The sequence below is a fragment of the Phyllobates terribilis genome, unplaced genomic scaffold (assembly GCF_046119375.1).
Source record: "Phyllobates terribilis strain yellow unplaced genomic scaffold, ASM4611937v1 Scaffold_1__5_contigs__length_1240528914, whole genome shotgun sequence".
NCBI lineage: Eukaryota > Metazoa > Chordata > Amphibia > Anura > Dendrobatidae > Phyllobates > Phyllobates terribilis.
This window is the reverse complement of record NW_027362761.1, coordinates 524,436,965-524,463,794: the sequence shown is the minus strand read 5'-3', so window position 1 is coordinate 524,463,794 and position 26,830 is coordinate 524,436,965. Positions and strand designations below refer to the sequence as shown.

Genomic DNA, 26,830 nt, shown 5'->3' with positions numbered 1-26,830 from the left:
GAAAGAATAGAGCTTCGCACATAGATTAGATAGATAGAAACATGTCAGTCACATATATAATAAGTACAGTGATAGTGTTGCTTACTGTACTTGTCATTTAGTGTAAAGGATTTATTTAAAAAAATAATAGTGTTTTCATGCACTGTCTCTTTAAAAAAGCCGGCCGGCAATTCAGCAGCGGTACCCGACAATTTAGAACAGAAAGATAGAGCATCACACATAGATTAGATAGATAGAAACATGTCAGTCACATATATATGAAGTACAGTGATAGTGTTGCTTACTGTACTTGTCATTTAGTATTAAAATAAAGGATTTATTATTAAAAAAATTGGCGTAGGGTTCCCCTTAATTTTAGGCTCTAGCGGAGGTTAAGCAGACGGCTGGGGCAGATGTTTGAAGCCTGGGAAGGGGGTAATACCCACGGAGCTTCCCAGGCTACTAATATCAGCCCCCAGCTGAATACATAGCCTTTACTAGCTATTAAAATGGGGGACCCCCCAAAAAAAATGACGTGGGGTCCCCCCTAATTTAATAGCTAGCAAGGGCTAGGCAGACAGCTGGGGGCTGATATTAATAGCCCAGGAAGGGAGCCATGAATATTGGCCCCCTCCCAGGCTAGAAACACCAGCCGTCAGCCGCCCCAGAAATGGCGCATTCATAGGATGCGCCAATTCTGGCACTTAGCCTCGCTCTTCCACGCTGCCCTGGTGCGGTGGCAGGGGGTAATAGGGTTGGGGTTGATGTCAGCTTATAATGCCAGCTGACATCAAGCCCAGGTTAGTAATGGAGAGGCGTCTATAAGACACCCCCATTACTAACCCCATAGTCAAAGTTAAAAAAAACACAAACACCCAGAATAAAGTCCTTTAATTGAAATAAAGACACAATCCTTTATTATTCTAAATTAAACCATACTTACCATCACGCCCATTCCAGCTGAAGCCAACGATCTCCTGCAATAAAAGAAAAATAATAAAGCAACCTCATCCTTACCTTTCCATGGTTCCCAGGACAGCTTCAGCTCTGCTACATCGAGATGACAGGCTGGACCGCAGCAGAACGCTGCCATCCAGCCTGTCATCCCGCAGACACTGAGAAGCGCAGGCTTGCTTGCGCTGCTCAGCGTCTCTCTGTGACGACATCCAGATGAGCCGAGTTCATGTCCAATGAACTCGGCTCACCTCATGCACGTCACTGACAGCGTGGGAAAATTCTCACGCTGAAGCGCTGATTGCAGGAGAATTTTCCCACGCTGTCAGTGACGTGCAGGAGGTGAGCTGAGTTCATTGGACATGAGCTCACCTCATGCACATCACTGACAGCGTGGGAGAATTCTCCTGCACTCAGCACTTCAGCGTGAGAATTTTCCCACGCTGTCAGTGACGTGCATGAGGTGAGCCGAGTTCATTGGACATGACCTCGGCTCATCTGGATGCCGTCACAGCGAGACAGTGAGGAGCGCAAGCATGCCTGCGCTTCTCAGTGTCTGCGGGATGACAGACTGGATGGCAGCGTTCTGCTGCGGTCCAGCCAGTCATCTCGATGTAGCAGAGCTGAAGCTGTCGTGGGAACCATGGAAAGGTAAGGATGAGGTTGGTTAATTATTTTTCTTTTATTGCAGGAGATCGTTGGCTTCAGCTGGAATGGGTGTGATGGTAAGTATGGTTTAATTTAGAACAATAAAGAATTGTGTCTTTATTTCAATTAAAGGACTTTATTCTGGGTGTTGTGTTTTTTTTAAATACTTTACTAGAAATTCATGGCGGTCATGTCTAATACTGGCGTGACCCCATGAATTTTGGGCTTGGGGCCAGCTGATAATACCAAGCTGGCCCTAACCCCTTTATTACCCAGTGAGCCACCGCACCAGGGCCCTGGATGAGTTGGGTACAGCGCCAGAAGATGGCGCTTCTATGAACGCGCCATTTTCCGGGGTGGCTGCGGACTGCAATTTGTAGCGGGGGGGGGGCCCAGAAAGCTTGGGCCTCCCTGCGCTGCAGATTCCAGCCCCCAGCTGCCTAGTTGTACCTGGCTGGACACAAAAATAGGGCGAAGCCCCACGTACTTTTTTTTTAATTATTTCATGAAATTCATGAAATAATTAAGAAAAAAAGGCCTTCCCTATATTGTTGTGTCCGGCCAGGTACAAATAGGCAGCTGGTGGTTGGGGGCAGCCCGTTCCTGCCTGCTGTACCTGGCTGGACACAAATATAGTGCGAAGCCCCACTTCAATTTTTTTTAATTATTTCATGAAATTCATGAAATAATTAAGAAAAAAAGGGCTTCCCTATATTGTTGTGTCCGGCCAGGTACAAATAGGCAGCTGGTGGATGGGGGCAGCCCGTTCCTGCCTGCTGTACCTGGCTGGACACAAATATAGTGCGAAGCCCCACGTCAATTTTTTTTTAATTATTTCAGGAAATTCATGAAATAATTAAAAAAAAATTGACGTGGGGCTTCGCACTATATTTGTGTCCAGCCAGGTACAGCAGGCAGGAACGGGCTGCCCCCAACCACCAGCTGCCTATTTGTACCTGGCCGGACACAACAATATAGGGAAGCCCTTTTTTTCTTAATTATTTCATGAAATAATTTAAAGAAAATTGACGTGGGGCTTCGCCCTGTTTTTGTGTCCAGCCAGGTACAACTAGGCAGCTGGGGGCTGGAATCCGCAGCGCAGGGAGGGCCAAGCTTTCTGGGCCACCCCCGCTGCAAATTGCAGTCCGCAGCCACCCCGGAAAATGGCGCGTTCATAGAAGCGCCATCTTCTGGCGCTGTACCCAACTCATCCAGGGCCCTGATGCGGTGGCTCACTGGGTAATAAAGGGGTTAGGGCCAGCTTGGCATTATCAGCTGGCCCTAAGCCCGAAATTCATGGGGTCACGCCAATATTAGACATGACCACCATGAATTTCTAGTAAAGTATTTAAAAAAAACACAACACCCAGAAAAAAGTCCTTTAATTGAAATAAACACACAATTCTTTATTGTTCTAAATTAAACCATACTTACCATCACGCCCATTCCAGCTGAAGCCAACGATCTCCTGAAATAAAAGAAAAATAATAAAGCAACATCATCCTTACCTTTCCATGGTTCCCATGACAGCTTCAGCTCTGCTACATCGAGATGACAGGCTGGACCGCAGCAGAACGCTGCCATCCAGCCTGTCATCCCGCAGACACTGAGAAGCGCAGGCTTGCTTGCGCTCCACAGTGTCTCTCTGTGAGGGCATCCAGATGAGCCGAGTTAATGTCCAATGAACTCGGCTCACCTCATGCACGTCACTGACAGCGTGGGAAAATTCTCCTGCACTCAGCGCTTCAGCGTGGGAGAATTCTCACACTGAAGCGCTGAGTGCAGGAGAATTCTCCCACGCTGTCAGTGACGTGCAGGAGGTGAGCTGAGTTCATTGGACATGAGCTCACCTTATGCACGTCACTGACAGCGTGGGAAAATTCTCCTGCACTCAGCGCTTCAGCGTGGGAGAATTCTCACGCTGAAGCGCTGAGTGCAGGAGAATTCTCCCACGCTGTCAGTGACGTGCAGGAGGTGAGCTGAGTTCATTGGACATGAGCTCACCTTATGCACGTCACTGACAGCGTGGGATAATTCTCCTGCACTCACCGCTTCAGCGTGAGAATTTTCCCACGCTGTCAGTGACGTGCATGAGGTGAGCCGAGTTCATTGGACATGAACTCGGCTCATCTGGATGTCGTCACAGAGAGACGCTGAGCAGCGCAAGCAAGCCTGCGCTTCTCAGTGTCTGCGGGATGAGAGGCTGGATGGCAGCGTTCTGCTGCGGTCCAGCCTGTCATCTCGATGTAGCAGAGCTGAAGCTGTCGTGGGAACCATGGAAAGGTAAGGATGAGGTTGCTTTATTATTTTTCTTTTATTGCAGGAGATCGTTGGCTTCAGCTGGAATGGGCATGACGGTAAGTATGGTTTAATTTAGAACAATAAAGGATTGTGTCTTTATTTCAATTAAAGGACTTTATTCTGGGTGTTTGTGTTTTTTTTAACTTTGACTATGGGGTTAGTAATGGGGGTGTCTTATAGACGCCTCTCCATTACTAACCTGGGCTTGATGTCAGCTGGCATTATAAGCTGACATCAACCCCAACCCTATTACCCCCTGCCACCGCACCAGGGCAGCGTGGAAGAGCGAGGCTAAGTGCCAGAATTGGCGCATCCTATGAATGCGCCATTTCTGGGGCGGCTGACGGCTGGTGTTTCTAGCCTGGGAGGGGGCCAATATTCATGGCTCCCTTCCTGGGCTATTAATATCAGCCCCCAGCTGTCTGCCTAGCCTTTGCTAGCTATTAAATTAGGGGGGACCCCATGTCATTTTTTTTGGGGGGTCCCCCATTTTAATAGCTAGTAAAGGCTATGTATTCAGCTGGGGGCTGATATTAGTAGCCTGGGAAGCTCCGTGGGTATTACCCCCTTCCCAGGCTTCAAACATCTGCCCCAGCCGTCTGCTTAACCTCCGCTAGAGCCTAAAATTAAGGGGAACCCCACGCCAATTTTTTTAATAATAAATCCTTTATTTTAATACTAAATGACAAGTACAGTAACCAACACTATCACTGTACTTCATATATATGTGACTGACATGTTTCTATCTATCTAATCTATGTGTGAAGCTCTATTCTGTCTGTTATAAATTGTCGGGTACCGCTGCTGAATTGCCGGCCGGCTTTTTTAAAGAGACGGTGCATGAAAACACTATTATTTTTTTTGATAAATCCTTTACGCTAAATGACAAGTACAGTAAGCAACACTGTCACTGTACTTCGTATATATGTGGCTGACATGTTTCTATCTATCTAATCTATGTGTGATGCTCTATTCTGTCTGTTATAAATTGTCGGGTACCGCTGCTGAATTGCCGGCCGGCTTTTTTAAAGAGACGGTGCATGAAAACACTATTATTTTTTTTGATAAATCCTTTACGCTAAATGACAAGTACAGTAAGCAACACTGTCACTGTGCTTCTTATATATGTGACTGACATGTTTATATCTATCTAATCTATGTGTGAAGCTCTATTCTTTCGGTTCTAAATTGTCGGGTACAGGTGTATGCCGCTGCTGAATTGCCGGCTTTTCATGTTTCACTGTTGGCACTGTTCCCATCGATTTGGGCAATCACTGTAATGCCACAACCACCATGGCTGTGGCATTACAGTGAGTGGCAGACAATCCCTGCATGATTGGTGCTCTTAATAGCGCCAGACATGCAGGACACGCTTTTGGTGCACGAACAGTTATCGAACATAACCTCGAACAGCCGAATTTTTTGCAAATCGTTCGGGTTCGTCGAACAACTCGAACACCGCCCAAAACAGCTCGAATTTGAGATTGGCGAACAGTTCTAGTCGAACACCGCTCATCTCTAGTGGTGAGTTCCCCTTCAATGGACGTCTTCAAACAGAGGCTGGACAGACATCTGTCTGAGATGATCTAGTGAATCCTGCTTTGAGCAGGGGGTTGGACCAGATGACCCAGGAGGTCCCTTCCAACTCTACCATTCTATGATTCTATGATTCTATGAACTCCTTCAAGATTGTTGGAAGACCATTTCCGGTGACTACCTCTTGAAGCTCATCAAGAGAATGCCAAGAGTGTGCAAAGCAGTCATCAAAGCAAAAGGTGGCTACTTTGAAGAACCTAGAATATAAGACATATTTTCAGTTGTTTCACACTTTTTTGTTAAGTATATAATTCCACATGTGTTAATTCATAGTTTTGATGCCTTCAGTGTGAATGTACAATTTTCAAAGTCATGAAAATACAGAAAAATCTTTAAATAAGAAGGTGTGTCCAAACTTTTGGTCTGTACTGTATATGTCAGGATGGGGCCCAGAATGAGGGACATATATACCAGGATGAGGGACATGTATACCAGGATGGTGCCCAGGAAAAGGACTTATATACCAGGATGAGGGACATACGGTATATACCAGGATGGGGCCCAGGATAACGGATATATATACCAGGATGGGGTATATATATACCAGGATGGGGCCCAGGATAACGGATATATATACCAGGATGGGGGATATATATATCAGGTTGGGACAGGTGGTCCAAATCTTGCACTGGGACCCATCAAACTAGTTGCACCACTGGATATTATTATTTAAAGGGAATCTGTCACCCCCTGGGCGACATCAGACCTCTACTATGGCCATACAGGTTATAGAAAAGTAAATCTTTACTTACCTTTATGGCCCATAGCAGAGGTCTGATTGCAGAGAAAAGCACTTTAATCAATTCTTTTTTCCACAGGCTTGGCATTGGGGGGATGCCAAGCAAACCCCCCCTATGTGCTTATTATTCCCCTAAATCCCCGCCTCTCTGCTTATTATTCCCCCAAATCCCAGCATATATGTGTAATTATCATATCCCCACCTCCCCTGCACATTACAGTGCCCTGTGACGTGCACTGTGCTCCCTGAATTCCAGGCATGCTCAGAGCGCCGCTCACATAGGGAGCGCTTTGCTTCATCCCGGCCCTGTCTACCTATGCTCTGCGCTGCAGGTTTCTATTGCGCAGGTGGCGGAAAGTGAAAGTGAGTCCCCGGCGCAGGCGCAATAGAAACCTGCGGCGCAGAGCACAGAGAGACAGAGCGCGCTTTGATTCATCCCGGCCCCATGTGAGCGGCGCTTTGCGCATTCCCAGAAGTCAGGGAGCACAGTGCATGTCACAGGGCCCTGTGATGTGCAGGGGAGGGGGGATATGATAATTAAGCAGAGAGGTGGAGATTTAGGGGAATAAGAAGAAGATAGGAGGGGATTGCCGACTCCCCCGGACGCCAAGCCTGTGGAAAAAAGAATTGATTAAAGTGCTTTTCTCTGCAATCAGACCTCTGCTATGGGCCATACAGGTATGTATAGATTTACTTTTCTATCACCTGTATGGCCACAGTAGAGGTCTGATATCGCCCAGGGGGGTGACACATTCCCTTTAAGGCTATTCAAGTGCTGTGGTCTCACAGCATTACTGAGTGAGCGCCAAAAAAATGCATTAAAATCGCATTCTATCTAGTTAGTGCTCTTTGTGCACTTTTGTCAATCCATTATTTATCCTAAAACAAGTTGCACTCAGATGGGGTACTAGGTTGCTGTTCAGAAATTCCTGGACAGTCCATAAAAATAGGACACTTTTTTGCCCTGTCCATAGAAAAAAATTTAAGGTGCCCTATCATTATTTTACAGCTTCCAGTGAATGCTACTGTCGTCTTATCAGAATTATGGGCTGTATATATATATCCCTTGTAAAATTATAATCATAATGATTTATTATGGTTTTCCAATGTGTCCATAAAAAATATTGTCTGTCCGTGATTTTTTGAAAAGCTTTCCATAAAAAATAAAAAATCAGGTTGGCAACCTTGATGGGGAAGCAAAAATCTGGTGACAGATTCCCTTTAACAGTTCAGTGGTTACACATGCTCAGTAAATCTTCATTGACACAGAGGAGTTTGAGATGTCCATTTACAGAAAGTGCTAGAAAATCCCCTTAATTATCAAGACAACCAATTTAATGTACAGTAGATATAAAAAGTCTACACACCCCTGTGAAAATGCGAGTTTTTTGTCATGTAAGAATAATAATCACACCAGGAAGAATTATTTCAGAACTTTTTCCACCTTTAATGTTATCCATAATTGTACAAATCCAAGAAACAAACTGTAATCATTTTGAGGGGGAATATAAAGCAAAAGTCATGGTCCGCAAACAGCTTACAACACAGAAAAGGGATCTCAGTGTTGAAAGTTATCAGTCAGGAGAAGGGTACAAAAAAAAAATTCCAAGCCATTAGATGTATCATGGACACTATGAAGACAGTCATCAAGAATTGGCTTAAATTTGGCCCAACACTGACATTGCCTAGAACTAGACATTCCTCAAAAATTGATGAAAAGACAAGAAGCAAATTGGTCCAAGAAGCTTCCAAGAGGCCTTCAGCAACATTAAAGGAGCTGCAGGAATTTCTGGCAAGTACTGGTTGTGTACGGCATATGACAACAATTTCCTTCATAAGTCTGGCCTGTGAGGCAGGGTGGCAAGACGGAAGCCTTTTCCTACAAAGAAAAACTTCCAAGACCAGCTATGTTTTGCCATAACCTACATAAAATGTGCCAGAAGCATGAGGCAAAATATGCTATGGTCTGATATACCAAGGTTGAACTTTTTGGCCATAATTCCAAAAGGTGTGTTTGGTGCAAAGCCAACACTATGCATCACCAAAAGAACACCAGACCCCAAGTTAAGCATGGTGGAGGCAGCATTATGCTTTGGGGCAGTTTTTTGTCAGCTGGAACTGGGGCTTTAGTAAAGATGGAGGGGATTCTGAACAGTTCTAAATATCAGTCAAGTTTGAAAAAAAACTTTCAGGCTTCTTCTAAAAAGTTGAACATGAATTTCACCTTTCAGCCCGACAATGACCCTAAGCATACCTCCAAATCAAGAAAAGAATGGCTTTTCCAGAAGAAAATCAACGTTTTGGAATGGCTCAGACCTGAATCCAATTGAAAATCTGTGGGTGATCTGAAGAGAGCGCTGTGCACAGGAGATGCCCTCGCAATCCGACAGATTTGGAGCTACTGCAAGGAACAGTGGTCGAAGATTGTCAATTCTAGATGTGCCATACTGGTAGATTCCAACCCAAAAAGACTGAATGCTGTCATAAATTCAAACAATACTTCAATAAATTGTAAGTTTAAGGGTGTGTATATTTATGCAAACACATTATTTTAGCTCTTTATATTTCTTTTTCTTTATTTTTCAATGGATTTGTACAGATTATGGTTGACATGAAAGGTGGGAAAAAAGTTCTGAAATTGTTTTCTTGGTATGATTTTTTTACGTGACAAAAACCTGGCATTTTAACATCAACAAAAATATTGACTTTTTATTGCCACTTTATCTCTATAGTGGTCTATGCTCAGTTAATTTTTTTCTGTAAAGGGTAACTGAACTTTCTATTTATTTTTTGATATTCCATAGCACATGTCCAGCACTGTTGATTGGATTGTGGTCTGGGTATTGGGATTCCAATCAATGGTTCAAACCAAGAGATAAAAGCGCTCAGCTTATGCCTTGATGATGAGCAGACCACCTTATCGGCTCCATAGAAAGTCTATGCAAAAATGTCCCCACTCTCAAGAATTAGTGGAGTGCTTCTGCCCCTTGGTTCGAGAGATCTTTGGGGATCCCAGGATCTATCCCACACTGATCAGTACTGCACAGGAGCTATAATATATGAAAAAAAATTCTAAATAGTAGTGGAAGGGTCAGAAGAAAGGCCTGTAGGTAAAGACAAGGAGCATTCCCTTATGTCAAAAACAATACCAATGTACCCACAGCAGGTTGTGAAGATGCAGCTGGCGTTAATATACCAATCAGCCCTGAGGTAAGAGAGAGCCGCCTGCCCTCTGCGATAGGTTCTTTCAAAAGGTCCATTTTTGATGATTTGGGGGCACTGGAATAAGACTTGCTGAGTAGTTTGTGGTTCTTGAGTCCATCTAATTCTTCCATACGAAGATTACTAGAATAAGACCTGCTTAAAAGTTTATGGGGCTTCAAGGTGCTGTTGTGCTCACATCTTGGGTCCCCAGAACAAGAACGGGTTAAGAGTTTATGTTGCTTCAGTGAAATGCATTCCTCCTGCTTAATGGCGGTGGAACATTGACGACTCAAAAGTTTGTGTGGTTTTAAGCCCATTGGTTGCTCAGCCCTAGGATCACTGGAAAGCGACCGGCCAAAGTTCCTGTGGGATTTTGCGTTACACATGTCTTCAGCCTTGACCGTGCTAGAACAAGTCCTTCTCAGAAGTTTGTGAGTCTTAGATATTCCATCTTGTTCCGACTTTAGTTTTACTTTACTTTTACCACATCCTGGAGGGGGGTAACTGGGCGACCTTCAAAGGGTAAATGAAAGGAGTCACAAACACATCACTTCTATCTGAAAACAATATAAGGTATATAAAAGCCAAACGACAGAAATCCAACATCAACAGCTTCTGACAGGGTCGGTGTTATCTGATATTCTAGATTACTAAATAATTACATCACAGAATATTAAAGTCACAAGGATAAAAAACGTACAAGTAAGAAAAGTGTGCTGGTGTTACATTTTTATTCTTTATTTATTGCTTCTCATTGCCCATTATTATTCTGCTTCTTGTCTGTCACATTAGGTTTGTATCTATCTATTATCTATCTATCTATCTATCATCTATATATCTATTATCCATATATCTATCTAGCATCTATCTATTATCTATCTATCTATTATCTATCTATCTATCTATCTATCATCTATATATCTATTATCCATATATCTATCTATTATCTATCATCTATCTATCTATCTATCTATTATCTATCCATCTATTATCTATCTATTATCTATCATCTATCTATCTATTATCTATCTATCTATCTATCTATCATCTGTCTATCTCTAACTTGTGCTTATTTATAATATCTGTCTATTAAATATGTATAAAATATCTATCTAATATCTATCTTTCTACCCATCTATCTCAGAAATATATCTATCTAACTATTTCTCTAATATCTTACGTCCTAATACTTTAGCTACCTATCTAATATACTGTATATCATGTATATCATCTACCTATCTATAAATCAAATATTTATCCATCACTATTTCTAACATTTTTATGTATTTATATTTACGTAATATCTATTGCCTATAGTAGGTAATATGTATCCAATATCTATCTATTTCTAATATCTAGCTATTTATTTATCATGATCTATTTCTAATATATATTATCTATCTAATATCCATTCAATATATGTCTATTTCTACTTTTTCTATCTATTATCTATTTATTTTTTTTAAATCAGATAAGATTTTTATGGATTTTTTTTCAAATACAACATAAAGAAACATTAACACCAATTCCCATGTAATCCCCCTCCCCACTCTTTGTGCGTTCTAGATCTTGTTGGTATAATTTAATAATCAATGGTACAAAAAATTAGAGGCTGCAATATTTTACAAAGTTAATTACACCTATACTATTTATCACATTATCAATACAAAGACAATAAACATGTACATAGAAAGGTGGGCTCAGATTGTTGTAGTCTAGCATTTTCTGGTGGGCTCACATCCATTTTCCATAGACCCATATTCATCCTGTGTAACTTAAGTTGTTCTATATTTAATGTAACATTCCAACGTATAGGATATTTACAAGTGAGAAATTTACTCACATATAGAACCTAGTAATGATAAAATCGATGCACCATGATAGGCTTTCCATCTTCCCCATATCTTATAATATTTGTGTAAAGCTTTCCTTTTTTTGTATACCCCTTCCTCTAGCCGAACCAACAAATGTATATTCTCACTAATTTCTCTAAATTTTGGGGGAGACTTACTTAACCAGTGTGCTGCTATAATTTTTCTTATTTGGTAAAGTGCCCTTATAATCGTCAATCTTTCATTTTCGTCTTCAATTAGTCCGTCTACATCTATTATCTATTTTTAATCTATCTATCTGTCTTCCTAAGTAAAGGAACTACTCAGTAAATTCGGTTACCTCTGACTAGATATTTCATTTTCAGTTTATTCAGAGTAAATACCTTTTATTCCCATATTGAGTGTTGATTGGTGATGTAAAAAGTTGATCGGCACAGGTTTAAAGGGAGATTTTTAGTATGTAATTTGAGGGCAGGGGTTGAGACACTGATTTCAGTGATGTTTCACTTATTAGGCTGTGTGCTGTACTTTCAATACAATCAATGTTTGGTCAGGAGATTATCTCTGCTGGACTAGCTGCCTTGTGCCTCCTGGTCCAACAACATCCTCAGTTTACTGTCCATATACAATGTACATAGAAAGCTGTGGTGAGGGCGGGGGCAGTTTTCTGAGCTTTGCTACATCTACAGCAGATAAAACTCTGATTTTATCACAACTGCTGCACCCAGTAAACTAAGTGACATATCGCTGGAAACAGGGTCTCTTGCCCTATATTATGCTGCTCTCAAATGAGGTAGCAAAAACAGATTCCCTTTAAGGCCCGTTACACCTCCTGATGGAAACAGTATGGAGACCAAAGGATTGTTAATTAGATGGTTTGGTCACCATACAGTTTGCACGTTGTTGTCTTTACACGGAGAGATGTGCTGCCGACATCAATGATTTTAGAGGCATAAACAATCAGATCAGCATGTGAGTGATCCTGTGCGACCTGCACCCTTCTTCCCATATTGTCTAGCGTTGACATTAAAGGGAACCTGTCACCAGTTTTGTCCTATATCAACTAAAACGATCACCTTATTCAGCAATTGTGCTGCATTCCATAAATGCTTATATAACCCCCTGACTCTCCCTGTACACCCCCCAAGTTCTCCCTTGCTGTATGTTAGTCCTGTCAATCCGGTCCGATGGGCGTCTATTCTGTGCTCTCAATCTCTCCTCCTGACTGCTGCTCGCTGTCCTCCTGCTTTGATTGATGTGGATGACGCCTCTTGTGTCATCCACATTGCCAGATAAAATCTTGCGCCTGCTCAAAGAAATCGCAGCTCGCGCCTGCGCGCTATGCTTCGCTCTACTGTGCACACTTATGTTTACGGCTCAGCCTGCCGCAGAGCAAAGCTTAGTGCGCAGGCGCGAGTTCTCTGCGCAGGCGCAAGATTTCGTCCCGCAATGTGGATGACACTGGAGGCGTGATCCACATCAATCAGAGCAGTAGCCAGGGGGAGGAATAGAGAGCACAGAATGGATGCCCGTCAGACCGTACCGACAGAATTAACATACAGCGCAGGAGAACTTCAAAAGGTTTTGGGTGTTATACAGGGGGAGTCAGGGGGCTATATAAACATTTATGGAATGCAGCACAGGCGCTGAATAAGGTGATAATTTTAGATGATATAGGACAGGTAGCAGTCAGGCTCTGCGCTCTGCATTACTTCCATAGTAGTTATCCAAGCACGTCTGATGGGCACTGTTAAAACTCCTACAGAAGTAATGAAGGGAGCACCATACGTGCAGCCAACTTTTGGTTCGCCGCTGCACAAAATGGGACCCTGTTATGGAGATAGGTCCTTTCTATTACATCATATCCCGTACACTTTATAGCTGCTTTAATAGCAGCAGTTGGGACAGGAAATAGTCAGTGATGAGTACCTGCGACAATCAGATACACTGACACATTATATGACAGCGCACAAGGTGACATTACCTGCGCAACGTAGAAAAAATGTGCAGAGGAGACTTCACCTTCTTGTCCGATATCTTCTTGTGCGAACAGTTTGATTTTTCCTTGCTCTGTTTCCATTGCTGCGTCACAAACGTCTGCATGATTCTGTGCACACATCAAAAGCGGCATCTGATTAAAGACAATCCTCTCCGTGCCGCGCATGCAAGCCTTGTACTTAGCGAGAGAACTCCAGGCAAAATCTTTTTACTAAAACAAACCCCCACTTCTCCAACTTATCATCTTCTGCCGCAGGGTCTGTGGCGGAGCCCTCCATAGACTTCACCGCTCTCACCCCTGCTGAGGAAGATTAACGAGCTCCGCTCTCCCGAGACTGACACCCTGGAGGACTCCGACTAGACGGAGCGCTGAAGTTAGCAAACATGACGATTGAACATCACTTGCTGTAGAAAGTCGGAGTTCCATAGGGTTTGGGTCCCTGGTTAATTAAACTTTAACAGATAGAGGAGAACACAGTTTATACCTGTTCTACTGAAACTGGGCAGCCCCCCGGGTCTGAGCGAAGCCCCCATGAAAAGGCTGTTCTCACAGATGCATACGCTGCACTCTTCTTACTCTGACTGCAGACTTTTGAGGGGGTTTTTTTGTTTGTTTTTTTATTACACTGGCTTAGGAGACAAATAAATATTTTTTAGTATCGGAAAAGACTTTGTTACTATGGTCTTACAGGAAAAACCCTTGAGAGCTTCTGGTTTATACTATAAGACCACGTTCACACGTTCAGTATTTGGTCAGTGTTTTACATCAATATCTGTGAGCCAAAACCAGGAGTGGGTGATAAATACAGAAGTGGTGACGTGTTTCTATTATACTTTTCTTCTGGTTGTTCCACTCCTGGTTTTGGCTTACAAATACTGCTGTAAAATACTGAACGTGTGAACGTGGCCAACAAAAGGTTATTTTATACTAGTGAGATCTGTGCCTGGAGTTCTCTCTATTAGGGCCATGTTCCTATGATGAGTATTTGTTGAGTTTTTGATGTTGCAGATTTTCTGCACCTATTAGATAAATTAGGTTATTTGTGTTTTTTCTTTTTTTACTTTAAATACTTTTTTTTTTTAATAACATTGATATGAAAACTGAACATTCCAATTCCGTTCAATAATAACAATAAAAAAAAGAAACGGTTGTTAATATTAAGTTATTGTTAAACATAAATATATAATTATACCCAGCCTGATAAGCTTTTACATGAACCAAATAATGATAGAGGAATGTAAAGAAGAAAGGAGGGAAAAAGAGAAAAAATGAGAAGGAAAAGAAAGTGAGGTGGGGGAGAACAAAAAAGAAAAAGAACACCATGACTTATTGAAACCAGCACTTCAGAGGAGACCACATCTACCACAACATTTTATTTTAAGTATTATTTTCTGCCAACCAGATTGCCAGGTCATTCCCCTCACTAAATAATAACCAATATGTCCATTGGCAATGAAAAGCCTCCAGGCGATTGTTATTATGTGTAATCATGTTTTCCATTCTCATAATATTGTAACCTCTTCCACTCATTCACCCAAAATGGGAGTTTTTATGGATTTCCAGTGACGTGGAATAATTGACTTAACAGTTGTTAGAAAGAGTACAAGCGCCTTTGAGATTGAATCCGGAGTAGTGGAAAGTAGGCCTATTTTGGGAGAGGATGTGACTCTGCTACCACTTGTGTTTTTCATTGCGCTTTTTTTTACAGGCGTTTTTATCGCGTTTTTGCTGCTGTGGTTTTTGTCTCTTGTTGGTCGGTCATGTTTTAAATAAAACTGCCTTGTTTCTGTTACTTCCTGGTATTTGATTTGGAAAATCTTCATTATACAGTCATGTGCGTATTAAATGCGTTTTCAGCGCTTCTTTACAGCGGAAACACATTAAAAACACATGCATATTTTCCAAATCTAATGCAAGTCTATGGAGAAAATACACCCATAAAGCTCACCGTACCGGCAAAATAAACTCATATGTTGCAGATTTGAAAAAACAAACAAACAGTGGCCATGAGATTTCTATAAATCCCATCCACTTTACTGGAACTGTAAAACTGCAGTTTACAAACGTCAAAAACTTGTGGGAACTTAACCTTACAGGCGCTTTCTGACCCCCTATATTGGGCTACTTCAGGGTCACAATATTTACAAATAAGTTTAATAATATATTTTCCTTTAAAATTCAGCACCTTTCCCACAATGCCTGTCAACGGAATCGGCCAATATGTAGTGCAGCGCCGCATCTCGACACGTGACTATGGCGGCCAGTGAAGAATGTCTGATGCTGGCGCTGCACTATGTGACTAGCAATAAGCAAATCTTGAAAAACCATAGGTGCCGATCTTAAGTCTATGAATGCTAAAATATAGATCTGAGATTCTGTTGCCTTTTTTTCCAACAAATATAATTATGCATACTGCAGACAAGGCAAATTTTTGTCTAGGCAAAGGCTAAAATTATATTTGGGCAGATTTGCTCACATTAGGCCAGCAGATTCACTCACGTTAGTCCGTCAGATTCGCTCACATTAGGCCGGCAGATTCACTTACATTAGACCGGCAGATTCGCTCACATTAGGCGGGCAGATTCGCTCACATTAGGCCGGCAGATTCGCTCACATTAGGCCGGCAGATTCACACACATTAGGCCGGCAGATTCGCGCACATTAGGCCGGCAAATTCGCACACATTAGGCCGGCAGATTAATACACATTAGGCCGGCAAATTCGCACACATTAGGCCGGCAGATTTAATTTGGTTTGAATAAACTCAGCTTGTATCGAAACAACCCTAATTGCCATGAGGAAGGGGTTAAGATTAAAAACGACCCTTTATATTCACTGTTCCTTACATGTTCTTACGCCACCTCCGCCACCACTGCAGCTCCCAGTCCTCCGAGCTAGTTTTCCGTTCTTCTGGTCTTCTGTTCTTCATTCATTCTAGCATGTAAGGTCAACTGAGAACTAGGGAGCTGTGATGGCGGAAGCAGCATATCAAGAGGTGAGGAAAGGTGAGTATAAAGTTTTGTTTTTTTATGATTATTATTATTTAAATCTGTCTCCAGCACAAGAGAATTCAGAAAATTGATTGTTACTTTTCAGGATCATAACGAATAGAATCCCACAAATTTTGGATTCAGCCATTTCTGAATTTTTCTGGTGAAATCGATTTGTTTAGAATTGTTTTATTCATCTCTACAAAAACACCATTACTTACTTATTGAAGCCACTGCCACCATTCTGTTGCTATCTACAGGTTATTCTTTATAGGGCTACATTTGTGGTAGAAGGCAGTAAGACATCAGAGGAACTCTTGCAGGATGTTCCAATAGTGAGGAAAGACTACCATCTGCTGGCCAGACGAAATCAAGCGGAACTAAGTTGTGCTAGAAGATTTGAAGGGGGGGGGGTAAATTCAGATGCTGGACCAGATCAGGTGACCCACAGGAAGGAATTCCTGGATGTAAAAGCCCTGTGTGCAGACAGATTTTGCACCAAGCTCAAAAGCAGAGCAGACATGCTCCAGATGGACCGCAGAGCCAAGCGCGACAGGCCTCAGCCGGAGGCTTGCGTCACCTTAGTGCCAGACACCACCTGATGAGGTCCAGACCCCTCACAGAAGAGCTCTAAGTTGTGCAGACGGTGGTCAGAGTCAGGACCTGCGCTCTGTACATATTAAGTTCCCGGGACCCGACGTCGCCTGTCAAGAGCTGAGGTCTGACCCACATTGACCCAAGCCTGAGAGACTACCATCAACAGTCAAGCGGAGAAGAGCTGAGAGAAGACTGCGACAGGAGAGGCGGGCCAGTGATAGCAGAGGAACATCGTGAGTGAGCAGGGCCGTCACTTCCAACTTTCACCTATGGTACCGGGGACAGTTGGGATTAGAATCTCAGGTTGGGAGGGGGCCGGCTGGTACGTGGGAGACTAAACGGGATCTGATAGACTTTATCCGGAAGAGACTTGTGGCCTAGCGGGAAGAACCGGTGACCCCCGATAGGGCCATATAGATAGAAAGAGAACTCACGTGATGACTACCACGACTGAGTGCACTGCACGACAAAAAAGAACTTTACTGTTACTTGCTGAAAGATTCCTTTTGTTAATTCAAAATACTGTTAATTTCCATTGTTACTAACCCCATTTAAAATAACTGTTATACATATAAAGTGGTTATATCAACCCCTGACTGTTCCCGCCTCGTGGTCTCTGTGCGTTGCAATCCGGCACCTGTGTTACACATTGATGACATCCTGGTCTGAAGGCAAACGGCATGACATCCCTGAGACCATGTGATTAAGCATTTTGATGCTGGCTTAATGATTGTAACCGCTTCCTCCAGGAAGATGACACAATGTGATGTGAAATTCTCTGCACATCAGCAGACATGTTACAGAGGAGTCAGTAAAAGACACTATGAGCCAATAATAATTTCTTTTAGGGGCTTTTATAAAAAAAAAAACAAGTTGCATCAGTAGGAATTTTCTAGCAGCATTTGCTAAATGGCTCCTTGTTCAGTCCCGGAGGGCTCTTGTTCCGCTGATAGAGAGCTATGCACAATCACTGTAAGGTATCATTGGATTGCTCCAACTACAAGAATAAATCATTTCTCCTGGGTCCTGATACAATTAAGCCCCCAATTACAGTACGATGTACCCTTCATATGATTGCTGTCCTCTAACATGGCAGAAAGCACTGTCAAACATATATCACAGATGTGACCGCATCCTGGACCCTCTAATCCTAGATAAACCCCTGCCTCCGATAATTATATTTACAAATCAGAGCATCGATTCACTGATTTTCTGATTTGCTTGAGTCAATAACAACAGAACCAAGAAAGTTAAAGGGAATCTGACTCCAGGTTTTTGTCATTTAGTCTCAAAGCAGCATAATGTAGAGGCAGAGAGCCTGATTCAAGGGATGTGGCACTTATTGGGCTGCTTGGTGTAGTTTCAATACAATCAGTGTTTTATTAGCAGGATAATATCACTAGAGGACTAGGTCTCATGTGCAAGCTAGTCCAGCTAATCTGTGTAACCCCGCCCCCACCACTGATTGGCAGCTTGATGACAATGCACAGTGTTTACAGGAAGCTGCCAATCAGGGCTGTGGGCGGGGTTATATAGAGCACAGCATTCTGACCACTGCTACATCAATAGCAGAGAAAACAGGGATTCTATCAAAAGTGCACCAAGCAGTTTAGTAAGTGATATATCTCTGGAATCAGGGTCTCAGCCCCTATTTTTGAATTACATAATAAAAACTTGCTGACAGATGCCCTTTAAGATCCAAGGAATAATTATAATACATAATAATAATACACAATCAATTTACTCAGTTTCTAATAAGTCTTTTGAAAGTCACTGCGACTTTCATGACACAGATGCTCTGTAGTAACAATTCTTAAACTTACTTTTTCAACTGGTGTCCTAAACCAAATTTCTCTTTCGTAGAAATCTGAAATACATCCACTGTTGGCACTGGAAAACAAAAGATATTACAAGACTACATACATCACAGCATTTCATACTACCCAGCTTTAGAGAAACAAAAGTTGAGAGCAACTAAAGTTTTTTGTTGTTTAAATATCCTCCAAGCATTGTAAGATTAGCAATTTTTGCAATGTACTTCAATACCTTATGTTGCTTCCTTCTCTCCCAAACACTGAGCTGCAGTGCTTCAGTACCCGGATCATGCTTCTTTAGAAGCTGCTTCCAAATGCTGCACACCAAAGAACCATACTCCATATGTGAGTGTGTGTGTGTGTATATATATAACATACAGGAATCCTCTTGTCAGAGTTAAGGATTTTTTTTAAACCGCGTATGGATCTTTCCTGAGCAGCAATTGAAAGCAGCTTCTAAAGGAGCATGAGCTAGGTATTGAAACAGCCCTGTAGTATAGGGTTTGGGAGAAAAGGATGAACAATAAGTTTATTTATTTTACTCACTTATATAGCGCCATTAATTCCACAGCGCTTTACAGACATTATCATCACTGTCCCCATTAGGGCTCACAATCTATATACCCTATCAGTATGTCTTTAGAGTGTGGGAGGAACCTGGAGGAAACTTACAGGGAGAACATACAAACTCCTTGCAGATGTTGTCCTTGGTGGGATTTGAACCCAGGACCCCAGCGCTGCATGGCAGCAGTGCTAACCACTGAGCCACTGTGCTGCTCATGTACTTAAGCTAATTAAGCACAATCCAAAAATTCATAACTTTGCAATGCCTGGAACATAATATAATTATGAAGGCCATAGTCAGACGGCCGTATAACACGGGCGACGATCACATCACAGTGCACGGACTGGCCGGCGGCTATTCTGATCCAAGCAGCTGCATAGAAATACATGCTGCCACACTCGTGTCAGGAGAGCCACCGGTCAGTCCGGGCTTTGCAATATGATCGTCGTCTGTGTTATGAAAAGAAAAAGTTTAGTTACTCTTTAAGAATAAAAAAAGATATGTATTGTAATGGATCCTTACAATAAATCCCACTAAACACACAAATGTTACAATTCCTTGATGCTATGGATGCCCAACTTTCGCTCATAGCATGATGGTTTCCATATGATATTGAACATGAGAGCTCCATTAAAGTTACTAGTGAGCCCATATCATACTGTAGCTTGGAGGTACTAAAAACTCTTAGCAATGTGAGCCCTTTCATTCTAGTTGATGGGGCTATCAGTGGTGGAAGCATCACCAAGATTAGCTTAATACTAAATAGAGATATTAAACAAAAATGTACCTACCCTTTAACGTGTTAACAAATATATATTGTAATGTATTCCGCTAATGGTATGTTGTCCACAAATTCAAAACATCACTTTTACTGTCTATAAAGTGCATCATTATAGGCTATCATTAAAGCTTTTGAACTCTCATATGATCCCCTGATACAACTTACTTTTCTCATGATGTCTCTGGCTTTGTAGAGGAGCTGAGTCTACTATGTGATGCGGCTTCAGCCTGTCCTCCTTGCCTCCTGCTTGCGATAGGTTTCTCCCTGCCAGCTATTAAAAGTAGAGGCAGGGGAGAGAGGTTGAAGGTGCATCTCTGGAGATTCTGCACACAACAATCAAGGAAAGTATGATTGAAGAGAGTCATACCTTAACCCTTGGAATAGATAACAATTTTTTTTTTGTACTGACACCTCATTCTCAATATAGTTATATGGCATTAACTTTTTGAGGAGTTAATAAACTCTAGTTTGACTTCTCCCTACAACCCTTATAACCAATGTTGAAAACAATTTCTCAATCCTTTGCCGGACCATCTCGGCAGTCAGGGAGCATTGCACTTATAGATTGTGCTAAAAAGTTAGTGTGAGTCAGGGGAGTGAGGTGAGTCCAGATAAGGAAGGGCAGCAGTTTTAACTCCCCTATTATGGCATAAAAAGGAAGAGACTGTAGTGACAAGTGACTGGCAACAGAGTTGTTTCCCAATGGGGTTGTGTTCTGCCAGACCATAAGAGTCCATTACTATTCCAGAGTCTAGGCCCCCCAGAGAATGAGCTTGTTCTCCCGGGGACCAATAAAACTTTTGTTAAGGGTTTCTAAATAACCTATGTACTTGCATGTTGACCAGTCAGTCAATGTGCCCGTGTATGGAATATGGAGTCCCATAGTAACTGCAGTATTTAATATTGAAAATATTCCCACAAGCATTACTGGTGTACTACAATCACTTTTATCTCATGCAGTCTGGAATTAATACATTCATTTCTATAATAAAAATTAGAAGTACAGAATTTCACAACGTCGCTTCGTTCATAATAGGTTTCATAAGGATATATAGAATAATGGCTTCTGCGGAGCTGGAAATGGAAATTGCTTAGATAAAGAGTTTCACAAGGTTATTCTGGGCTGAGAGAAGGCTGCATGTCCTTTCCTGTATGAAGAACTATTTTAGTTTAAAATGATGTCTTAATTTTAAGATTTTCTGACATGTCAATCAGCGAGATGACCTAAGTGTCCCGTGGGTGTTGGTCTGTGAGGTGGTAGATCCCACTCAGGTCTAGAGTGAAGTCACCAATTTTTAATGGAAAGGGATTGTGCATGCAAAGTTACCGAGATCAGTGTTGGTTACATATTTGCCTAAAGGGGTTTTCTGACCCCAAAATATGTTAAAATAAAAACCCACCCAATATGATATTATATATGATCAGCTCAGTAGCACAGAGATTGGAGCCAGTCTTATGGATGGAGTGTAAGTTTTAACATTTGACCATCCATACGTTAGCAAAGGGTTAAAGCAATAAACTGAGGTGGTACTCAGCTTTCCCCGCTCCAGTAGTGTCTCTCCACCTCCCCAATCTCTGCTTATGGGCTGCTATGATGATAAAAACAGACAGCATAGCCAGAACAATAGACAGAATTTTTAGAAAAATTGCCGCGAGTGTCCTGGTGTGCATTTTTTCTTGAAACCTTGGCTGGTGAGTACCATTGCCTTTTGATATTTTCTAAAAATTCTGTCTATTGTTCTGGCTATGCTGTCTGTTTTTAATATTAGAGTAGGGACTCGCAAAACCGTGAGGACCCTTGACGATGGGTTGCGAGCTTACGTATTTTGGCCAAAATATCAACTAATACCTCATATGATATTTTTTGCACTTTTTTTATCTGCCAGGGCACGGCCAGGCCCAGTAATGGTGACCTTGTGAGTGGGGGCTTCACAACTCTGCGATGCACGGATAGGGTGCCGGGCATCCCGCCTAGTCGAATAGTAGGGGCGTGTAATAGGATGCTGGCTAGGCACAGTGCCGCGAGTGTGTGAATTGCACCCAACTGCAAGTTTCATCTGTGTGCAGTTTTAATGCTGGGTAGTAGAGATGAGCGTTGTTCGACTAGAACTGTTCGCCAATCTCAAATTCGAGCTGTTTTGGGCGGTGTTCGAGTTGTTCGACGAACCCGAACGATTTGCAAAAAATTCGGCTGTTCGAGGTTATGTTCGATAACTGTTCGTGCACCAAAAGCGTGTCCTGCATGTCTGGCGCTATTTAGAGCACCAATCATGCAGGGATTGTCTGCCACTCACTGTAATGCCACAGCCATGGTGGTTGTGGCATTACAGTGATTGCCCAAATCGATGGGAACAGTGCTCACAGTGAAACATGAAAAGCCGGCAATTCAGCAGCGGCATACACCGGTACCCGACAATTTAGAACCGAAAGAATAGAGCTTCACACATAGATTAGATAGATATAAACATGTCAGCCACATATATACGAAGTACAGTGAAAGTGCTGCTTACTGTACTTGTCATTTAGCGTAAAGGATTTATCAAAAAAAATAATAGTGTTTTCATGCACCGTCTCTTTAAAAAAGCCGGCCGGCAATTCAGCATCTGTACCCGACAATTTATAACATACAGAATAGAGCTTCACACATAGATTAGATAGATAGAAACATGTCAGTCACATATATATGAAGTACAGTGACAGTGTTGCTTACTGTACTTGTCATTTAGCGTAAAGGATTTATCAAAAAAAATAATAGTGTTTTCATGCACCGTCTCTTTAAAAAAGCCGGCCGGCAATTCAGCATCTGTACCCGACAATTTATAACATACAGAATAGAGCTTCACACATAGATTAGATAGATAGAAACATGTCAGTCACATATATATGAAGTACAGTGACAGTGTTGCTTACTGTACTTGTCATTTAGTGTAAAGGATTTATTAAAAAAAATAATAGTGTTTTCATGCACCGTCTCTTTAAGAAAGCCGGCCGGCAATTCAGCGTCTGTACCCGACAATTTATAACAGACAGAATGGAGCTTCACACATAGATTAGATAGATAGAAACATGTCAGTCACATATATATGAAGTACAGTGATAGTGTTGGTTACTGTACTTGTCATTTAGTATTAAAATAAAGGATTTATTATTAAAAAAATTGGCGTGGGGGTCCCCTTAATTTTAGGCTCTAGCGGAGGTTAAGCAGACAGCTGGGGCAGATGTTTGAAGCCTGGGAAGGGGGTAATACCCACGGAGCTTCCCAGGCTACTAATATCAGCCCCCAGCTGAATACATAGCCTTTACTAGCTATTAAAATGGGGGACCCCCCCCCCCAAAAAAAATGACGTGGGGTCCCCCCTAATTTAATAGCTAGCAAAGGCTAGGCAGACAGCTGGGGGCTGATATTAAAAGCCCAGGAAGGGAGCCATGAATATTGGCCCCCTCCCAGGCTAGAAACACCAGCCGTCAGCCGCCCCAGAAATGGCGCATTCATAGGATGCGCCAATTCTGGCACTTAGCCTCGCTCTTCCACGCTGCCCTGGTGCGGTGGCAGGGGGTAATAGGGCTGGGGTTGATGTCAGCTTATAATGCCAGCTGACATCAAGCCCAGGTTAGTAATGGAGAGGCGTCTATAAGACACCCCCATTACTAACCCCATAGTCAAAGTTACAAAAAAACACAAACACCCAGAATAAAGTCCTTTAATTGAAATAAAGACACAATCCTTTATTGTTCTAAATTAAACCATACTTACCGTCACGCCCATTCCAGCTGAAGCCAACGATCTCCTGTAATAAAAATAAAATAATAAACCAACATCATCCTTACCTTTCCATGGTTCCCACGACAGATTCAGCTCTGCTACATCGAGATGACAGGCTGGACCGCAGCAGAACGCTGCCATCCAGCGTGCCATCCCGCAGACACTGAGAAGAGCAGGCATGCTTGCGCTCCACATTGTCTCTCTGTGACGGCATAAAGATGAGCCGAGGTCATGTCCAATGAACTCGGCTCACCTCATGCACGTCACTGACAGCGTGGGAGAATTCTCACGCTGAAGCGCTGAGTGCAGGAGAATTTTCCCACGCTGTCAGTGAGGTGCATGAGGTGAGCTGAGTTCATTGGACATGAGCTCACCTCATGCACGTCACTGACAGCGTGGGAGAATTCTCCTGCACTCAGCACTTCAGCGTGAGAATTTTCCCACGCTGTCAGTGACGTGCATGAGGTGAGCCGAGTTCATTGGACATGACCTCGGCTCATCTTTATGCCGTCACAGCGAGACACTGAGGAGCGCAAGCATGCCTGCTCTTCTCAGTGTCTGCGGCATGACAGGCTGGATGGCAGCGTTCTGCTGTGGTCCAGCCTGTCATCTCGATGTAGCAGAGCTGAAGCTGTCGTGGGAACCATGGAAAGGTAAGGATGAGGTTGGTTTATTATTTTTCTTTTATTGCAGGAGATCGTTGGCTTCAGCTGGAATGGGCGTGACGGTAAGTATGGTTTAATTTAGAACAATAAAGAATTGTGTGTTTATTTCAATTAAAGGACTTTATTCTGGGTGTTGTGTTTTTTTTAAATACTTTACTAGAAATTCATGGCGGTCATGTCTAATACTGGCGTGACCCCATGAATTTTGGGCTTGGGGCCAGCTGATAATACCAAGCTGGCACTAACCCCTTTATTACCCAGTGAGCCACCGCACCAGGGCCCTGGATAATACCAAGCTGGCCCTAACCCCTTTATTACCCAGTGAGCCACCGCACCAGGGCCCTGGATGAGTTGGCTACAGCGCCAGAAGATGGCGCTTCTATGAACGCGCCATTTTCCGGGGTGGCTGCGGACTGCAATTTGCAGCGGGGGGGGGGCCCAGAAAGCTTGGGCCTCCCTGCGCTGCAGATTCCAGCCCCCAGCTGCCTAGTTGTACCTGGCTGGACACAAAAATAGGGCGAAGCCCCACGTATTTTTTTTTTAATTATTTCATGAAATTCATGAAATAATTAAAAAAAAATTGACGTGGGGCTTCGCACTATATTTGTGTCCAGCCAGGTACAGCAGGCAGGAACGGGCTGCCCCCAACCACCAGCTGCCTATTTGTACCTGGCCGGACACAACAATATAGGGAAGCCCTTTTTTTCTTAATTATTTCATGAAATAATTTAAAGAAAATTGACGTGGGGCTTCGCCCTGTTTTTGTGTCCAGCCAGGTACAACTATGCAGCTGGGGGCTGGAATCCGCAGCGCAGGGAGGCCCAAGCTTTCTGGGCCACCCCCGCTGCAAATTGCAGTCCGCAGCCACCCCGGAAAATGGCGCGTTCATAGAAGCGCCATCTTCTGGCGCTGTACCCAACTCATCCAGGGCCCTGATGTGGTGGCTCACTGGGTAATAAAGGGGTTAGGGCCAGCTTGGCATTATCAGCTGGCCCTAAGCCCAAAATTCATGGGGTCACGCCAATATTAGACATGACCACCATGAATTTCTAGTAAAGTATTTAAAAAAAACACAACACCCAGAAAAAAGTCCTTTAATTGAAATAAACACACAATTCTTTATTGTTCTAAATTAAACCATACTTACCGTCACCCCCATTCCAGCTGAAGCCAACGATCTCCTGAAATAAAAGAAAAATAATAAAGCAACATCATCCTTACCTTTCCATGGTTCCCATGACAGCTTCAGCTCTGCTACATCGAGATGACAGGCTGGACCGCAGCAGAACGCTGCCATCCAGCCTGTCATCCCGCAGACACTGAGAAGCGCAGGCTTGCTTGCGCTCCACAGTGTCTATCTGTGAGGGCATCCAGATGAGCCGAGTTAATGTCCAATGAACTCGGCTCACCTCATGCACGTCACTGACAGCGTGGGAAAATTCTCCTGCACTCAGCGCTTCAGCGTAGGAGAATTCTCACACTGAAGCGCTGAGTGCAGGAGAATTCTCCCACGCTGTCAGTGACGTGCAGGAGGTGAGCTGAGTTCATTGGACATGAGCTCACCTTATGCACGTCACTGACAGCGTGGGAAAATTCTCCTGCACTCAGCACTTCAGCGTGGGAGAATTCTCACGCTGAAGCGCTGAGTGCAGGAGAATTCTCCCACGCTGTCAGTGACGTGCAGGAGGTGAGCTGAGTTCATTGGACATGAGCTCACCTTATGCACGTCACTGACAGCGTGGGAGAATTCTCCTGCACTCAGCGCTTCAGCATGAGAATTTTCCCACGCTGTCAGTGACGTGCATGAGGTGCGCCGAGTTCATTGGACATGAACTCGTCTCATCTTTATGCCGTCACAGCCAGACACTGCAGAGCGCAAGCAAGCCTGCGCTTCTCAGTGTCTGCGGGATGACAGGCTGGATGGCAGCTTTCTGCTGCGGTCCAGCCTGTCATCTCGATGTAGCAGAGCTGAAGCTGTCGTGGGAACCATGGAAAGGTAAGGATGATGTTGCTTTATTATTTTTCTTTTATTGCAGGAGATCGTTGGCTTCAGCTGGAATGGGCGTGACGGTAAGTATGGTTTAATTTAGAACAATAAAGGATTGTGTCTTTATTTCAATTAAAGGACTTTATTCTGGGTGTTTGTGTTTTTTTTTAACTTTGACTATGGGGTTAGTAATGGGGGTGTCTTATAGACGCCTCTCCATTACTAACCTGGGCTTGATGTCAGCTGGCATTATAAGCTGACATCAACCCCAACCCTATTACCCCCTGCCACCGCACCAGGGCAGCGTGGAAGAGCGAGGCTAAGTGCCAGAATTGGCGCATCCTATCAATGCGCCATTTCTGGGGCGGCTGATGGCTGGTGTTTCTAGCCTGGGAGGGGGCCAATATTCATGGCAC

At 43.1% G+C, this 26,830-nt stretch overlaps 1 protein-coding gene across 1 annotated transcript in view; it reads right to left on the bottom strand.

The window, feature by feature from the left end:
• The window catches only part of PARP8 (poly(ADP-ribose) polymerase family member 8), a 323,912-nt gene that overhangs the window by 69,250 nt on the left and 227,832 nt on the right, over nucleotides 1–26,830 (bottom strand). The window contains exons 10-12 of the mRNA XM_073680309.1: nucleotides 18,663–18,729; nucleotides 13,238–13,360; nucleotides 9,379–9,934 (exon numbers count right to left, since the gene is read on the bottom strand). Coding sequence (XP_073536410.1) covers nucleotides 9,379–9,934; nucleotides 13,238–13,360; nucleotides 18,663–18,729 — 746 coding nt within the window. The remainder of the gene's footprint in view (nucleotides 1–9,378; nucleotides 9,935–13,237; nucleotides 13,361–18,662; nucleotides 18,730–26,830) is intronic.